Source organism: Choristoneura fumiferana, chromosome Z, assembly GCF_025370935.1.
Source record: "Choristoneura fumiferana chromosome Z, NRCan_CFum_1, whole genome shotgun sequence".
NCBI classification, from domain to species: domain Eukaryota; kingdom Metazoa; phylum Arthropoda; class Insecta; order Lepidoptera; family Tortricidae; genus Choristoneura; species Choristoneura fumiferana.
Window position 1 is genome coordinate 17980916 of NC_133472.1, and position 19301 is coordinate 18000216.

Sequence of the window (19301 nt, forward strand, 5' to 3'; positions counted from 1 at the left end):
AACGCATTTAAATCGGTCCACCCGTTTAAGAGCTACGGTGCCACAGACAGCCAGACACACATAGCGGTCAAACTTATAACACCCCTCTTTTTGCGTCGGGGGTTAAAAACGCAAGTTAAGTAAAATGCAAATAAAATATTTGAATTTGAATAAATCTCTAGTTTATTTATTTTTTAAAGATGCGGAACCGACAAATATTTGCGCCATTTATTGTTTGATTCGTCCGCGTGGAATAGTAATTTTGGGAAGTATTTAATTTATATAGGATACCTATTCTGCCAATAATAGTACATAGAAACTTCTACGGTTTACCAAAAATAACCTATTTTAATACATTGCTCCAAATATAAACTACTAGCTTTTGCCCGCGACTTCGTCCGCATGGAATAGTAATTTTGGGAAGTATTTAATTTATATAGGATACCTATTCTGCCAATATTAGTACATAGAAACTTCTACGTTTTACCAAAAATAACCTATTTTAATACATTGCTACAAATATAAACTACTTTTTTTTGTTCTTCCATACATCCATCCGTCCGATGTTCTTTGGTAAAACATAAATATTTTGCGGGTAGCCTAGCCATATTTTAGCAATAGGACGTGTATCTATCTACCCTGCCAACACAAAAGGATTAATTCTTCATAGTGAACTATTGACGCCTTACGTCCTTTATTGTAAGTCAAGGCATTTTTACTAAGCATAGCTACACATATTTCCGATAAATATGTAGTAACTTGTTTGGAATTCCTTAAGAACTTTCATCCCTATATTTTCAAGTAAATAGGTCGAAATTTGAAAAGCGCCAGAGCAAATGTTTTTAAGGGTTCCGTACCTAAAAACAAAAAAAATGGAACCCTTGTAGGATTACTTTGCCGTCCGTCTGTCTGTCAAGACCCTTTATCTCGTAAACGCGCGGAGTAAGGTATCGAGTTGAAATTAAAACCCTAAACTCAGGTCAATAGTCCAGAAAGCTGTGATAAAATCAGACTTCTAAGTCAAGGCAATCAAAAGCTACAGTCGTTAAAAAGGTGTTTTCATTTTCAAATTGCCTCAACAGAAAACGTTATAGGGTAGGTACTTCCAGCTGTCCTAGAAACTTGGAATTTTGCATAAAGGTAGCTCTTATAGCACAATAAATAAGAAAAATCTGAAAATCATAATTTTTCATGTCTGACTGTCTATGTGAATAAGCCATCTAAAATGACTCCACATTGCGTACATTTTGCTTATGAGCTTAGAAGGCTCTGCTAACACTGCACCATCCCCACTGCTAACATCCCCTCGTAGGTAACACTTTCAAAAACGCTTAAACAAATATCTATTTATTTCTTATAAGTAGCCCAATGCCAAGTTTCATAAAGAACCATCGATTTATCTTCGACAATGTCGATCTTCCATATAAAGTTTCATCCCCTATTTCACCCCTCACAGGAAGAATTTATAAAAACGCGCGAACAAATCTATATTAATAATTTCGTCAAGGGGTACGGTAGACTCGAACGAAATGCACATCAAATTGAAGAGCGTAAAAAATTAGTCAATCCGAGTCGACAACTTGTAGGCGGAAAATTCGGATTATCGAGTATTTTCAATATAAACTTGAATAAATTACTAGGTATATGGCATTGCGAAGTAAACATGTCAAAGTGGCGTTAGTGTCACGTCATCACGTGTCACAGGTTCGTATTTCGTTCTCCATTGTGACCTCTTAAGGGCCTCCACATACGGTACGATTCGTCGATTTTCATCAGATCGATCGTACAGACGAATCGTACCGTATATGGGGCCCTTTAGGTCTAATTTCTTTGATTATGAGACAGAGACGTCATAGTTATTTGGGCAAATAAGATTTAGGAGAAATATCTACCAGTGAAATACCGATTCGTAGGTTAGCTGTGAAAGTACGTTTGTGATATATTAAGGCTGGGAGTATACGTCAGATTTTTCGATAGGTACGACAGTCTTTACACTGGCAAAAAAATTTTTTCAAACATATTACTATGAGTCTACATTTTACCCGAGCGAAGCCGGGTTTTCATCTAGTATGTATTAATCTCTTATCACGTGCCCAAATGCCAAGTTTCATAAAGAACCATCGATTTATCTTCGACAATGATGATCTTCCATATAAACTTTTATCCCCTATTTCCCCCTCACAGGAAGAATTAAAAAAAAAACGTGTGAACAGATATCTATTTATCTCTTTTCACGTGCCGAAATGGCAAGTTTAATAAAGATACATCTATTTATATTCAATAATGACGACCTTGCATACAAACTTTCATCCTCTATTTCATCCCCTCACAGGTCGAATTTTCAAAAAAACTCAAACAAATATAGAATTATTTCTTATTAAGTGCCTAAATGCCAAGTTTCATGGTTTTATCTTCGACAGCGACGAACTTCCACCATATAAACTTTCATCCCCTATTTCAACCCCTTAAAGCCTCTTTTTTTCGATAAAAGATAGCCTATGTTCTTTCCCAGGGTCTATTTTATCTCTGTACCAAATTTCATCAAAATCGGTTCAGCGGTTTAGGCGTGAAAGCGTAACAGACAGACAGATTTTTGTAGTTGGTTCAATTTTCGGTTATAATTTTTTTATATACTACCAGAGCTTTCGAAAAGACCATCATTGGCAAGAAGAATGCGCCGCAAGAAGCTTAGCAGAAAGTCATTTTCTCAAAACGGTATAATTACAATTTTTTTAAATATGAAAGCTAGCATAACAAAGTAAATTAAAACTACATATATCAATTAAAGATAAAAATTATAGAGATGTCTTCAAACTGGTAGAAAATTATTTGCATTTTTTTTCGAGTTGGTTAAAAATGTATGTTACAATTTTTTATTCGTGCGTTCGTTATGTTAGGTGTTAAAAATTAAAAAATAACAAAAACATCATTAAGATTAATTCATTTATTTACCATAGAGCTATATCTAAAAAAAAAACAATAACCTAACATATTTGTTTTTTTTTACTGAAAATCGAGCAAACAAATAAAAAAAAAACTATTTGATACACTAAGATTTAAGAATAGCAAACGAGGTACCAAACTACATCAGTTAGATCTGTGATAACTAATCCGGGTTAAGAGTTGGAAGTAATAAAGGTGTATACAAATGAGGGTTTCTTGAAAGGCCAAACTCGCTAGGTGCTGGTGCTGGCCGAGGCCAAAGGGCCTTTTACAGTCATGTTACAGTCATGCTTGCGATTAGCTTATAATTTACTTAATAACTAATCATAAACTCGACCCAAATTTCACAAATTGCAAACAGACCTTACGATACTAGCGCCAACTACCTTGTCAAAAAGAAAATTAGATGTTTTCTATCGCGCATACACGTAACTTTTATAAATAAGTATTTATTTTAGTAATACGAAGACAATACCTAAAAAAGGGCGCGTTCTAACCAACCTTCATTGAGCCGCCGTTCTTCCTCCTGTCCCTATCCAAGAGTGCATAGAATGCCTAAAATTGATTAGCGCTAGAACCTCAACGCCCCCTATTTAGTATGGTATTTGAACAGGTACTATGACACTAATTTATTAATGGGTCAATCAACTATTTCTTGTTGTTATTCTGTCCCGTCAGCGAGGGCACAAATGTAGTTACATTTTAATAGAAATATTGTGTCACATTATACTAACATGCTTATTAGATGATCAATTATAGAATGAATTTAAAATTATCACAAAAATGCATGTTTGGCTGAATCCTATAACCTTAAACAGTGGCTGAGGAAACCGTAACCATAGCAACGAGTGACAAGAAAAATTGATCGACTCTAATCTTTAACATAACGTGAAAACAATTCTTTAAAATAACATGAAATACAAAATTAATGTAAAGTAAAATAAGTTAAGCCTTGATCTTGTAACCAAAGTATCAAAACCCATTAGAACAAAAGCTATCTGTTGATGCGAGATGATCATAGAAATGTTGCTAAATATAATTTGATTTACATTGCTGCGTATCGGACTGGTTTTAAGGTTGCCAAAACAAGGTTTGCTTTACATTGCTCGTGACAAGTTATACTGGCCAGACAAGCGCAAACTTTATTCAAATAAATCTAAAATAATGTATAGCAGTATAAAAAGACCATAATTGTGTGGTGTCAACCTTCGACTTTACTGAATAAAAAGACATAAATTTTGATAAATCGTTACGCAAGATGGGTCGACTGGCGTCTTCCGTTAATACTAGTTTATAGGTACACGGCCCCTCATTATTATTTATTATTAACCTTACTACTCGTAACTCATCGTAACCAGGATAAGTACGCCAATCTTGGAACAAAGGCGGCTCAATGGAATAAACGTAGTATAGTTAATTTTGTCAGCTATAGTAAAATCGGAACATATTCAAGTACTTAATAACGGTTCACAATTAGTTGCAGCATTAGTTAAAGTTTAAAAAAATATTTAATAGTAAATCAACTACATTATTTTATCCTAGTGTCTTACCAATACATCGATTTTTAGAAAGGAGGGAAATAATACTACTGTCCAATTCGATTTTTGGCTAGCCGTTAGTCATGACAGTTTCATTTAAGGTATGCCCCACTGCAGGGCACAAGCCTCGTCTCAGAACGAGAGTTCTTGGACCGAAGCTCTCACGCGGGACCAGTGTGGTAGGGAACTTCACAAACACTGTTAAATTTCTTCGCAGATATGTGCAGGTTTCCTCACGGTGTTTTTCTTCACCGTAAATTTCATGGTAAATTACAAATGTAAATTCGAAATGATAATTATTTAACCTACTTCAAAAAAAAGGCGGAGGTTCTATGCGCTACGTTAATTCCATCTCAGTAGAGAAAAGGTCTTCGCACACTATATAACAACTCAACAGCCAGTCCACTTGTTGCAAACTCCGTTCTTTCATATTATTTTTAATTAATACAGTAACCATGTAAAACATATGAATAAAGTCAGTTGTGTCAGGAAATTGGTCTCATCGGTTATTTGTTTAGCTATCCTTTAATTATTAAAGTTTAATATTTCCGTAACACGACTCACAGTTAAATATTGACATTTAAGCCTTGTGCCGTACGTACCATTACAGTACAGTACCATTTTCAAAATGTATGTACAGGTAGTGTACGACGCGTAGTCTATGCGCGTCGACTACGCATTGTAGTATCGACTCGGACCAATTTGCTACATGTTGCCCACAAGTCGGCCCCATAGCAAAGAACTACGTGCTTGCGACCGGCGGGCAACCCGCCATGTTCAACCGAGAACAATTTATAGAAGCCGAGCTGACGCAGTTGACTACGCATGGCTCACACGTTGACACCTCGTTGTCTACTAGTGACCATTGGATGGATCAACTAGTTGGTGACTTAACCGAAAGTTCGACTACTTTGTGCCGCAACGGTGTGGAATTACTAAGTATGTGAAGACCTTAAAAGAGTCGCGACATGTACGTGTATTGTATGTAGATATAATCTTAAAATAGAATTCATGGGTCAGCCAGCGACAAGCCTCATTTTTAACCGACTTCAAAAAAGGAGGAGGTTTCTATGTTCCAATGTGTGTATTTTTTTTAAATTCTTAAATGAGAGGTATTAACTAATGAAGTTATACCTACCTACAAATTGAAGCCAAAATAATATGGAATAATAAGACAGTGTAGAGGTAACAAGTACTCAAATTTGTCGCAACGTCAGTTTACCTATTGGGTACAATAAAAATAATTATGCTAGGTTGTACCCTGGTAACAAATTGTTGTCTCGTTAGACGTTATTGTTATTAATAGACAAAAGTTTCTAATAATATTCTGCACTATTACGTAGAAAGGGTGCGTATTCAAGTAAGTCATAACCAGCGCCAGCTTTGACGAATTTTGTCACGTATAAAACCTCTGAAATTGGATACATGCACCTTATATAATTATATTAACTTAAGAACACTTAAATAAAAACCTCCATTTCGCATGTTACTTCGACTGGTTTTAGTAATAACCACGACCCCGTCCTCTCATAGGTCCACCATGCCCACCGAAATTTCCCCTGCCTCTTCGGCCATAATTGTTTTGCTCGTAATTACCAAACTGTTGGTTCATATTTTCGTTATGGCGTGTATCGTAATTTTCTTGCATTCTACCATTCATGTAGTTAGGCCTGGATCCTTGTTGGTTATAGTGATTGTCCTGGCCAAAGTTGTTATTGTACCCAGACGGCCTCAACAGTGGGCCTCTAACATCCTGTGTGTTATTCATTGGCCTTTGATCCCAAACATTTTGATGACTACCGAAATTTGATTGGATAGGTGGTGGCCCTCTTAGGGACAGCCCCTGCTGACTATTAAAAGGAATATGTTGTGGAGGTTGATGTTGTTGCTGGTGATACTGTTGTTGTTGTTGCTGCGGCGGTTGCTGCTGCGGACGCTGGTGCAGGGGTTGCTGATGATGCTGGTTGTTGTAGGGAGCAGGTTGTTGCGCAGGCGATGGTAACTCTATGTTGATAGGCTGATTACTTTGCGTTACTTGTGTTTGCATGATCGGTTTGATAGCTTCTGAGGGTGGACCTAGAGGCGGTATCGGAAGGTCACCAAAGGAGCGAAGCTGCGGGCTGGTGGCCACGACATCGGCCGGCGCAGCCGTCGTGGACTGGATCGACGCATGCATTAGTGCCAGCAGGTTAGCCGCTGAACATGTGCCTTTAGACACTTCTGCTGGAGGACCTTTCACAACTTCAGGTTCAACTGCTGGTGTTTTGGTCTCTTCTAAAGATTTCTTTACAATTTCCATCTCCTGGCGAATTTGATTTTCTTTCACTTTCTGCGTAACGGACTGGAGTACCTGAAGTTAGATTTAAAATTTAAGTGTGACTAATGACCATGCTAAAACAGTTTGGACTAGGTTTTTTTATTTGTTTTTTACTAAATTGCTACTTATTAAATGTAAAATTTTAACTTTGTTAGCGCACATGTGTATTCGACATCTTCTTAATGGCTACCTACACTCTTGACAGAGTGGTCGTGGTCGTCGGTTCACGAGCAGTAGTGAACCTTCATGGAGACTTTCTTCGGAATATAGCGTGGTGATTTTATCATGCCTTCTACACCGCAGTACAGCAGTCCGGAGTTCGTAGTGGGCAATAAAGAGCGCTGATGCCCAATTCTATCACATCAGTTCCTTTAGTCGCCTTTTACGACCCCCACGGGTCACATAGATCCGTCATATTCTAGACCCGGGCACGGCACGTATTATGTAAGGTGCTGACATATTAGAAATCAATATTTTCAGAGCTGACAGTACTAGTCTCCTGGAATATCTTTAAGTATAAAACATTTTAAAAAAGCTAATGTTAGTTGCTGGAGAAAATTTGGGAACAAAAATTGCTGCGTAAAATCAGATTGTTAATGTGGAACTGCTTAACCATTAATATCATACTGGCCACGTCACGATAACTTTTAAATAAGAATCCTACTAATATTATACTCGTAAATGTGAAAGTTTGTGTGTGAGTATGTTTGTTACTTCTTCATGCTGAAACGGCTGGACGGATTTGGATGAAATTTGGCAAAAAATTAGTTCATAGCTTGGATTAAAATAAAGGATACTTTTGATCCCGATATTCCCACGGGATAGGTATAAAATCTCTAAATAACAACCGCTGGGCTTAGAGTCATAAAATTTGGTATGTAGGTAGCTGGACTACTTTTTATCCTGATGTTCCCACAGGATAGGGATAAAATCTCGAACTAATAACCGCTGGGCTTAAGTCATGAAATTTGGTAAGTATTTAGATAGCTGGGCATCTGGAATAACACATAGGCTACTTTTTATCCCGATATTCCCACTGGATAGGGATGAAATCTCGAAATAACAACCGCTGGGTTTAGAGGCATGATATTTGGCATGGGTGTTTTAATTTAACGTCAATGAAAACCACGATGTCTGTAATTTAATAAAATCCCGGAATTCAATGTAACTGCTGTATCTAATGATTTACGCGTGCGAAGCCGCGGGTAAACGCTAGTAAAAAATAAATGAAAAAATACGCTGATCATTCCAAATTAGGTACTCATGATAAACACGATGTTCACTTGACATGCACAGAATGATTGTTTGGTAAGAATTTTTATTTATTTATTTTGGAAAATGAAAGCAAAAAAATAATGTAAGTTTACTTAATTAATTAATTACTATTTAAAATTAAATGATTTAATGAAAGAACGTCTCTGAAAGTATTGGCACCTAATTTGTTAGCACTTATCTTGTAATCGTTACGCCGTTTAGCAATTCTGACCTCTTCGACAGTGTAGTCGTCATCGTCGCTGTCGACTGGTATGGGTTTGGCACGCTCGGGCGCTGGTGAGACGGAGGCAGCGGGTGCGGGGGCGGGCGCGGAGGTGGGCGCGGCGGCGGGCGCGGGAGCGGGCGCGGCGGCGGGCGCGGGAGCGCTCGCGGCGGAGGCGGCGGCCGCGCTCACGTACTGGCGTAGGCGCTCTACGCGCTGCGGCTCGCGCGCCTCCAGCTTCTTAAGGTAGGCGATGAGACTATGTTGCTCCTCCGCCGACAACTCGTTGAAATTTTTCAACAACGTTTCCAGATCCGAGTCCGAAAGTCCATCCATAGCGTCCGGTGCCTCTGGTTTCTCGGTTCTAAATTTAGAAATCAAAGTATAAATATTTTAGACTAATTGACTATACTAATAAGTAACAAATATAGAATAACTAGCTTTTGCCCGCGACTTCGTCCGCGTGTACTTTAGTTATCAGGGCATATGTTTTAATTAACCCCCGTTATAATTGTGATATTTGTATCTGTGTGCATAGCGAAGTACTGCCGTAAACGATAGGTAACAGTTTACTAAAGTAATTCGCTATAAACAATATTTTTTACCAGTTTTGAAGCTAGTTTATGAAAAGTTTAATGCAAAGCATGAGAGTAAATTAATTATTTCGTGTGCTTCCGGCGAGAACCGAATCTTTCCTATTATAGAACCCAAAGTAGGTAGGTATATATATATATATGTATCGTTCATAATTCATAATATTTCATAATATTTTGTAAATTAGGTAAATGATATAATAAATAAAAACGGATAATCACACAAAAATTATTATAATTATTATGCACAAACCGATGCGTAATTTTTAAGTTAGGTAAGTACCTACTGCATAATTATTTGCAGATTTATTTCACACAATTTTAAATATCTATTTAATTTCCACATTTTAGTAGTACATTTTGTACGAAAAACCAACTCCCCTATTGAAGTCGCTAATACCATACGGATCATTTTAATTGTGACCAGCCATATTTTTAGTCTAGAAACAAGGAAGTCTCATAGAAGCTCCCCCCTAATAAATCGAAAGCTGCTTCTTCTTTCTTTATCTTTGCCTACGCAGATCATTTTTATTTTTAATCAGGACCCTGTAAGTATACCAATTTTCATAATACTAACTCCAGAAATGAGAAAAAATCCATACAAAGTTTACCCCCCATTTTACCTCTTTAGGGATAATTTTATCTATTTCACCTACACAGATAATTTTTAATTCTAATCGAGAACTTGTATGTATGTATGTATGTAAACTCTTTATTGCACATAAAAATAAAAATACAAATACACAGAGAGGGGAACAAAGGCGAGCTTATCCCTAAAAAGGGATATCTTCCAGCTAACCTAGTTAGGAGAAAACATTTGGTTATATAGAGGATAAGCAGACAGTATACCTATAGTATAGTAGACTTGTATACCTATTTTCATACTTCTAAGTCCATAAATGAGAAAATTACCATACAATCTTTACCCCCCATTTTACCCCTTTAGGGGTAATTTTATCAATTTCATCAACACATAATTTTTATTTATAATCGAGGACTTGAATACCTATTGTCATACTTCTAAGTCCAGAAATGAGAAAATTCCGTATAAACTTCACCCCCCTATTTCACCTCCTTAGGGGATGAATTTCTAAAAATCCTTTTTTAGTGCTCACTTACATCATAAAAAGAATTCCTGTACCAAATTTCAAGTTTCTAGGCCTGTGCGTTTGGGCTGTGCGTTGATCTATAAGTCAGTCAGTCAGTCAGTTTCTTCTTTTATATATATATAGATTAATCCTAATTGGATATCGTCAGTAAAAATAGTGCCTTTCGCTGGCATTGCGTGTACTCGCCTCCTATCGTTCTCGTCGTAAGCCGACTGGAGCATCTGCAGCGCCGAAGCTGTTCCGCTCAGTGATTTGGACGTCTCCGAGGCCACTTTGTGATCACCTTTGTTTAATTCTGCGTTCCGCTTTGACATTTCCTTTTTTAGTGCTGCGTTTCGCTTTGAAGTTTCCGCCATACCAACCTATAAATAATATGACACTTAAGTTTCCTAAACAAAGTTAATACGGAAAGTTACAACGGACATATTGGGTAATGGTAAGCAGTGCGCCGCTAACTGGTATTCTGTTTTCAAATTCAACCTGTTTCCAACTAAGAAAAAATGTAGCTGTATTTATTCAGCCACCAGTCATTGCTTATTAAGACAATGCGTAAAAAGAACGTACTGAATAACAATGTACACTTTCGTTTGGTATTTTTGAGTGATATAAATGATGGGGTTTGCGTCCTAGGCCAGATTTACAGGTCTAATCAGGTCAGATTAAAAAAAAACACCAGGGAGAACAATGCAAAGGGTAATAGCGTATTGTGTCTTAAACATAGTAAGCAAGGAATTATGAAAGAGACTCGTATTAGAGGTCCGTCAAAAGCTGAGGACTATTTGAGTCGAGCCTCGTAATTCCTATACCACCCAAAATCAAACCAATATTTAATTGATTAGAAATATAACTACAAAAACAAACCAAAATTTAATTGGTGAGAGGACGCGAACAAGGTCTGTACTTAAGGGAAGGCGACATATTGTAATGAGTGGTGGAAGGGAGGTGTGTGTGGTGTGCGTACCACGGCGTCGACGAGCTGCGCCAGCTCCTCGGAGGAGACGTCGGTCTTGCCCTGCGCCACGAGCGCGGCCGCCATCTGCTGCGCGATCTGCGCGCGGTCCACCTCGCCCACGCCCGCCACCGCCACGCCCGCCGCGCCCGCGCTCTTCGCGCCCTGCGCCTGCGACACACATCACAAACATCTTACATTGACATCACCTGCGCTTCAAATAGCCTACCCATAGTACAAACTTAATCACAAACATACAACAAAATAAGTTTGTTGTTAAAAAAAACATTTTTTAGTACAAGCTTTTTTGCTGACTGTACTTTCTGTTGACTGTATTTGCATTGTCATACTACATTTCAGTACCAAATTTCAATTCGATGCCATTAACCGTTCGGAGGAGTTCCGTCCTGCAGAGACGATCCTGGCTGGAGCACTAGGATATCAGTACCAGATTATTGTATAGTCACCTGATTTATATAAGTATGCCAAATTCCAAGTCAATCCGACTACTGAAAGTGGGTCTAATTCAACTTGCAAGATTTGACCCACGCATACATACATAGGAGACCCACGTGCCCGTTTGCCATCAAGTCGAAAAAATAAAAAAAATAGGTGTACGTTATGCCAATCCAGTTTATGGAAAGTGTAAACAAACCGATTTCATCAAAATTCTGGTATAAACACCCACTGGATCGAATCAATAACACATTTATCTGTAATTCGTGTCTTTTAACTAGACGTCTAATCACTTTTTTTCATCAAAATTCACTTGATTTCAATATTTAATTACATTTGAAAAATCCTCGTCAAAATCTGACGTTATTTCTTGAATGAAACTCGTGAATAATCTGTAGTAGCATAGACTAGCGTAGAGATTGTGGAAAACTTGACATTTTAAAAGTCGATTAATACTCGATTAAATAAGCGATTATTATTTATTTACTTTAAAATAAAAAAATAAAAGTTACTTTTTTTATAAAATTAAATCAAGTATTGTAAATAATAAAAAAAAACAAACATTGGAACATAGAACCTCCTTTTTTTGAAGTCGGTTAATAATAGACAAAATACTTTGGCCTCATCCTCGCTTTCCATCAGGCGTGATTGTGGCCAAACGCAAGCCTATACTGTTAAAGAAAAATTAATCGATTTACTTAACAGATTAATAATTTTGCAACAGGTTCTTGGTTTTCACATCATTAAAAGTCTGTGGTCGAGTTAATGGCGTCTTTGTTTACCCTTTCTATAAATTGGATTGACATAAACTATACTTACATTGCAAAGTAAAAAGAAGCTTGTAATAGGCAATTATAATAATTATTCTGTCAGTTAGATTATCAAAAAATATACGACACGTTTATTTTTTCTAATATTATAGGCAGTTAATGTTCCGCGTGACGTCACACCTACGAAACAATCAGAAAAATATGAATACAGATCCTTAATGTTAAGTCCATAAAGTCGTGTATGTATACATATTTTTGTTACTTTGGCCGTGTCGATATCTTTGCACTTGACTGTACACTTTTTACTAAGAAGTGACGTCACGGCCCCTCACTCCCCAACTTTGACGCGCTTGATCTTTGTAATTTTTTGTTTGATTGACAAAAGCAAAAAATACGTGTTTAATATTTTCCGATAATCTAACTGCCGGACTAAATAGAATACTTTTCTTTTGGTAGGAATCAACCCAACCCAATCTAGAATCAACAACAAGATGAAAAACATATTTTTACGACATTGCTCCAAAATGTGGCCATAGATAACCTAAATCCAGTACCCAAAGCTGCCCGATATATTTAACAGCTGACTCATTTATGGCTCACAAAACACGACAACAATATTTTTCCCGGGCGTGCTGAAACGATAATCGGATCAATCAAAAGTAATTGTCCGCTGCATGTGAAATGAAATTGATCAATGAGAATGCGTCATTAGGTGTTTTTTTTCAACGCATAAAATGTACAAAATGCCTTAATTTTATTAATTACTAGCGTTTACCCGCGGCTTCGCACGCGTAAATCATTAGATACAGCAGTTGAATTGAAATTCGGGGATTTTATTAAATTCTCGTGGCAATTCCCTAAAATTACATCGTGGTTTTCATTGATGTTAAATTAAAACACCCATGCCAAATTTCATGACTCTAAGGCCAGCGATTGTTATTTCAAGATTTTATCCCTATCCCGTGGGAATATCGGAATAAAAATTAGCCTAGTGTTATTACAGATTTTCAGCTACCTACATACTAAATTTCATGACTCTAAGCCTAGCGGTTGTTATTAAGAGATTTTATCCCTATCCCTCGGGCATATCGGGATAAAAAGTATCCTATGTTTTAATCCAGGTTATAAACCATTTTTTTGCCAAATTTCATCCAAATCCGTTCAGCCGTTTCAGCGTGAAGGAGTAACAAACATACTCACTCACTCACTCACTCACAAACTTTCACATTTATAATATTAGTAGGATGAAAAAACGCCACAACGTCGCAGCCTCAATAATAATGTTCATCCCGTCGATACCGTTAACACTCCCCTCAAAAAATAACGTACCTACTTAAGTAAAGATTACGAATCGATAATATAATCTCCACAATTTTCGGATAATGGTGTATTTTAGATTTTAAAAATGAAGAATAATGTAATTTTTATGAAAAAGGATTGAAATATATATTCGTTGTCAAATATTTATGGTTGATGGTTGGTTTATGTTGGTTGATGGTTTGAAAACCAAAACGCAATTGGACCTGTCTGCTAGTTCGCGCTGTTGTTGGTATGTTATCATAATTTTAATGTAGTGTTTTTTCAGGCAGGACGTCTGTCGGGTCCGCTAGTATTAATAAAATAGCAGGTAGTCAATATACATATTTTTTGTGTTAATTATAAGTGAGTGGGAGTAGCAACCTTTTCGGCTTGGAGTGCGTGGTCAGCCTTGGCGGCGCGCGCGCGCGTGTCGGCCACGTGCAGCGTGGCGGCGGCGCGCACGATGGCGGCGCGCACGGCGGCAGCCGCGCCCGCCGGCACCAGCCCCGCCTGCACGGCGCCTTTCAGCTTCTCCTTCGCCGTCTCCACCAGCACCACCGCCGACTCGCGCACTAGCAGCTCCTCTGACGAGTTGGCTTTTTCCTGTGCATTTCCATGTCCGATAAAACCAGATCATTCGGCCGCAGAATTTTTGAGAAATTCTCCTTATCACGCGAAAACATTGACAGAAATTTTGTAAGAAATTGGAATTGCAAGGCAATTATTTGAGACTATCAAAAAGCAACGATCAAATCTTCTTTTCACCCACAGACAATTGTTTTGGTGAAGTATACAGGATGTTTAGTAGCTAGGAGCAAAGCTTTAAGGGGGTGATAGCCGAGGTATTTTTGTAATTTTTTTTAGTCTTAACCGAAATTTGTTTTTTTTTTAATTTTAAAGTTTAGCAATTTTAGTTTAATACCCAGAATTTGATAGTCACGAGTCAATATTGCCCTAATGAGCGTTAATTTGTAAACAAAATTCTTTTATTTTGGATAGTTTAATGTGTTTTGGACCAAATTAAATAATTTTTAAGTGTCTTTCTTGCCACGAAAACAAAATGGAGGCATTCGAAATTACTAAAAATGTCTTAGGTTGGAACAGTCATTTTTCTAAACCTTAAAAAAATTAAAAAAAAAACCTTGAATTGTTCAAACATTTTTAAAAACATGCCTGGTTATTATTTCTTCTTTTAATGTATCACTCTTTCACATTGCTTCCTAAATCTGACATAATAAGTAAACTCAGGGAGCACTCGCTAAGAATGTACTAGTCTTGAAATTTCACGTTAAAGGTACTAGTAAATTACGTGAAAAAAAGGTAAAAAAATATATTAATCTTCAGTTTTTTTTGTGATTTGAATAGTAAGTTAATTCATTTAAAAATAAATTTTTACATTAAAAATCAAATGTCTAAAAATTTCCACAATACCATCACAATTGGGATGCACCAAAAAAAAAACAACCTATACATTTTATTTTATTTTTGGAAAGAATAGGATATTTTAAGATACCATTTTCATTGTTTTTGAATTTGGATGAGTATTTAATTTTTTATATTTTTTTTACGAAATACGCTGGATGACGTCACAGTGGGAAAGCCACGTTCCATTGCCTAGAAAAATTCAGGTCGTACATAACCAATACATAACGTAATCTGTGGCATTACAATTTGACAATTATTCAAGCACGGCTTAGGGTCCTAAATGAACCATGACGAATAGTTTTATTTATTTCTCTTCTTTTAGCTTCGATTATTCCTATGTTTGTTTAATGGTGTGATAGAATATCAGATTTAAATAAAAATATCTATATATTTTTATTTAAATCTGATATTTAAATTCTTTTGTATTTACTTGTTACGTAGTAATTTAATAATTTAATTTGTAAAAATACACTGGAAATACTCGTATACATTTCGGACTTTACGATTAATGACAACTGTTTAAAGCCGGGTGCGCATCATGTAATTAAAGTTCTATCTTTGTCACTCTTTGCTATTATAAGCAGGACAGCAACATTTCAAACTATCAATTTGCTTAAGAGTGTAGACCGGCTTTATAACTGCCTTTGTGACGAGACACTGCAGGGGTCAAATGAGGGTCATTACTAAAATTTTGTTTATTTAATTCAGTTTATCACATTTTTGGAATCTGATTTCTGAAAACGCTTCACAAAGCCTATTTCTCCAAATGGTTTTAGATTTATTATATGTTGTCAAAAATTGGGACATCCCAATACGGTATTTGACAACTCCTGATTTTGCCATATCTTAATATTATTATGAAAATAAAGATATATACAGATAGTGTTTAGCGAAGAGAAAATTTAAATCGGTTGAAAATTGGATTTATAGTAATTTTTTGAAAAATCTATATACCTCTCTCTTTCTCAAACGCTTTTCTGTATGCAGCAAGTATGGCGGTACTGGCGTGTGACGTCACATCCCAGCATGTCTTTCTCTGTCTAATCTTGAATTTCAAACCTTTATAACTTTTTATTTGTAAAGGTATCTTAAAAATGTTTTTTCTAGTCGATAACAGGCATTGTGTAGTTTTAATTTATAAAACATACAAAATAGTCAAATACCGTATTGTTTGTTCTCGGGGCTTGGATGTTTATAATGTATTTAAGTATGTATTTACTATATAAGTACGTTCGTCCATATAACAAGCTTTGCTTATTTTTGCTTAGTTATCAAAGTTTTGAATTTAGAACACCTGTACTTTTAAAAACATACATTTTTAAAAATAGAACGTTTGAAATTTGTTGAACTTCCAATTTCTAATTTTCGCATCTTGTCTTTTTTTATGATTCACTCCAGTTGCCGGAAGATGGATCCCATTTTCGCTGAGACGACGAAATGTGTTGTAAAACATCCTGACATTTGGTAATCTGCGATTTGGATAATGCTCCTCGTACATTCGCCGTGCCAATGCTCCATTACCGTTAACCCTGCCATACGTGAAGACGATGTTAGCATAATCTTCGTTGCTATAATTAGCCAAGTTTATGATATTTAAATTACAAAATGTAATTCTTGAAAGCCGCAACAATCGTTCGCTGAATTTTCATAAGACACTATATTCGAAATTGGAAGTTCAACAAATTTCAAACGTTCCTCATTTCAAAATGTATATTTTTAAAAGTACAGGTGTTCTAAATTCAAAACTGATTTTGAATATTAAACTTTTTTATCAGACTGTAATGAACTTTGGTGTATTGCGATGGTATTGTGGAAAATTTTAATCATTTGATTTTTTAATGTATTTTTTTTTAATTAGTTAATTTACTATTCAAATCACAACAAACTGAAGATAAATGTTTTTTTTATTATCTTTTTTTATTTAATTTACTAGTTAAGTACCTTAAACATGAAATTTTAAGACTAGTACATGTGCTCCCTGAGTTTGGTTTTTTACTTTTTATCTCAGATTTAGCAAGCAATGTGAATGAGTGATACCTTAAAAGAAAGAACAATAAACAGGCATGTTTTTAAAAATGTTTGAACAATTCAACCAAGGTTTTTTTTTATGGCACAGTAAATGACTAACGAACCTAAGACATTTTTAGTAATTTCGAATGCCTCCATTTTGTTTCACTGGCAAGAAAGACACTAAAAAAATATTTAATTTGGTCCAGTACACATTAAACTATCCGAAATAAAAGATTTTGTTTACAAATTAACGCTCATTGGGGCAATATTGCCTCGTGACTATTAAATTCTGGGTATTACCCTAAAATTTCTTACAATTAAAAAAAAAACAAATTTCGGCTAAGACATATGGCTAAAAATGTTCGAAAATACCTCGGCTATCACCCCCTTAAAGCTTTGCAGGTAGCCACCAAACACCCTGTATAAACTTATTTGCCAAATAAACTATTAAATTCACTACGTTCTACTCTACTGAAATGCTTTCACACACACACACACTATCTTAGGTGCCCTGTTATATTTTAATCACTTCTATTATAAGTACATATAACATTATCATCACTTACACATCACATTCTACATACATACACCCGCATATTTCTATACATATACCTCGGTTTCATTGCCATTACATGATTTAATCTCAATAATATTTAAATATTGTAAGCTTGTATGATTTTATTCAATAAGGATATTTTGCTTTTATCTTGAAACAGTTCACTTGTAATGAATTTGGGAGTAGATGCTGACAACTGAGATACAGGTTTAAATCTAGGTTCAATGGTCTGTGACTTCATAAAATTATGTACAATCTAATTTTGATCAATAAAATATTATTATTATTATTAAATTACATTTGAAACTTATCAGAAACCGTTGTGAAAGGGTCAGTTTGGCTCGAGTGTATGTATAAGCGATTAAGGTAGTATATTCGGCAAACCTTCTCCATCTTGAGCGCGTCGGTGAGCAAATCGACGACCTTGGGTCCGAGGCTGCCGAGGTAGTCCTCGAGCGCGACCAGCAGCCGCAGCGTCACGACCACGTTCTCGGGCGGGCCGAGGTCGTGCGGCGCGCCCCCGCCCCCGCCCCCGCCCGAGCCCAGCGGCGCCCGCTCGCGCCCCTCGCGCCGCGACCGCACCGAGCGCGACGCCGAGCTGCCCGCGCGGCCGCGGCCACGCGCCGGCGACGACCCCAATGAATCGATCTCGTTGTCAGAATTCCACGGCGACAGACCATCATCCCTAACAAATAAAAAACCCTTTAAAGAATCCTTATTAATATTATAAAAATTCCACAGTGAGTATTTTTGTTGCGCTTTCACCCTTAAAGTACTCAACTGATCGTGATGAAATTTGGTATGGAGAGTTTTAGATACTTAGTTAAAATAACATAGAATAGTATAGGTAGTAGGACGACCGGATGGCCAAGTGGTTAGAGAACCTGACTACAAAGCTTGAGGTTCCGGGTTCGATTCCCGGCCGGGGCAGATATTTGTATGAATAATACAAATGTTTGCTTTCGGGTCTTGGATGTTCGATATGTATTTATCTTTATAAGTATGTTTATCCGTTGCTTAGTATCCATAGTACAAGCCTTGCTTAGTTTGGGACTAGCTCAATTGGTGTGAAATTTCCCATGGTATTTATTTATTATTTATTTATAGTTTTATTACGGAAAAGTTTATAGTTCCGGCGGAAGCGCAATAAACGAACTATTCGCAGGCGAAGCCGCGGGCTACATCTAGCAAAACATATTTGAAAGGAAACGAGCACGTAAAGAACGCATCAACTGAGTTATTTTTTCTTCCAACATGGGCGATTACAATTAAAAACCGGCTAAATGCGTAGCCGACATAAATATAATATAATGTTTACTACGAATTATTCTTTTCATCTCAGTAGCTCAAACAGACAGGTTTTGCAATTAAAAATCAGTGAACAAAAACGGATTCACGGAGTTCCGTGAGATAAAGTAACTTTTTTTTAACCTCCAATGCAAAAAAGAGGGGTGTTACAAGTTTGACCGCTATGTGTGTCTGTCTGTGGCACCGTAGTTCATAAACGGGTGGACCGATTAGAACGCGTTTTTTATGTTTGAAAGCAGGTTTTCTAGCGATGGTTCTTAGACATGTTTTATTAAAATCTGTTCAGCCGTTTTTGAGATGTTGAACTTTGAAGTGACAATGTCGGGGGTTTTCCAACTTTTTGTAGGTGAGGTTATATTTTTATCTTATAATGCTAAATATTTGAACTTCACTTTGATCTGTCACTTTCACTTCAACACGAAAAAGCGAGGGATAGGATCAAATGTGTTGATTACAATTTTAAATTAAATTTATACCTAGTAAGTATAAAAATATATCGTTAAAATTTCATGAAAACGAAATATTTCCAAACGGTCAAAATTTTCCCGCTGTTTTAATAAAGTATGCAACCG

At 36.5% G+C, this 19301-nt stretch overlaps 1 protein-coding gene across 1 annotated transcript in view; it reads right to left on the reverse strand.

Annotated features, from left to right (window-relative positions):
• Positions 1–2908: 2908 nt before the first annotated feature.
• Positions 2909–19301, reverse strand: part of LOC141430481 (uncharacterized protein CG7065-like) — a 63524-nt gene continuing 47131 nt past the window's right edge. Inside the window, 6 exon segments of the mRNA XM_074091202.1 lie at positions 2909–6810; positions 8264–8618; positions 10143–10318; positions 10918–11076; positions 13812–14033; positions 17806–18106. Of these exon segments, the coding sequence (XP_073947303.1) occupies positions 5962–6810; positions 8264–8618; positions 10143–10318; positions 10918–11076; positions 13812–14033; positions 17806–18106 (2062 nt within the window). The 3' untranslated portion in view covers positions 2909–5961.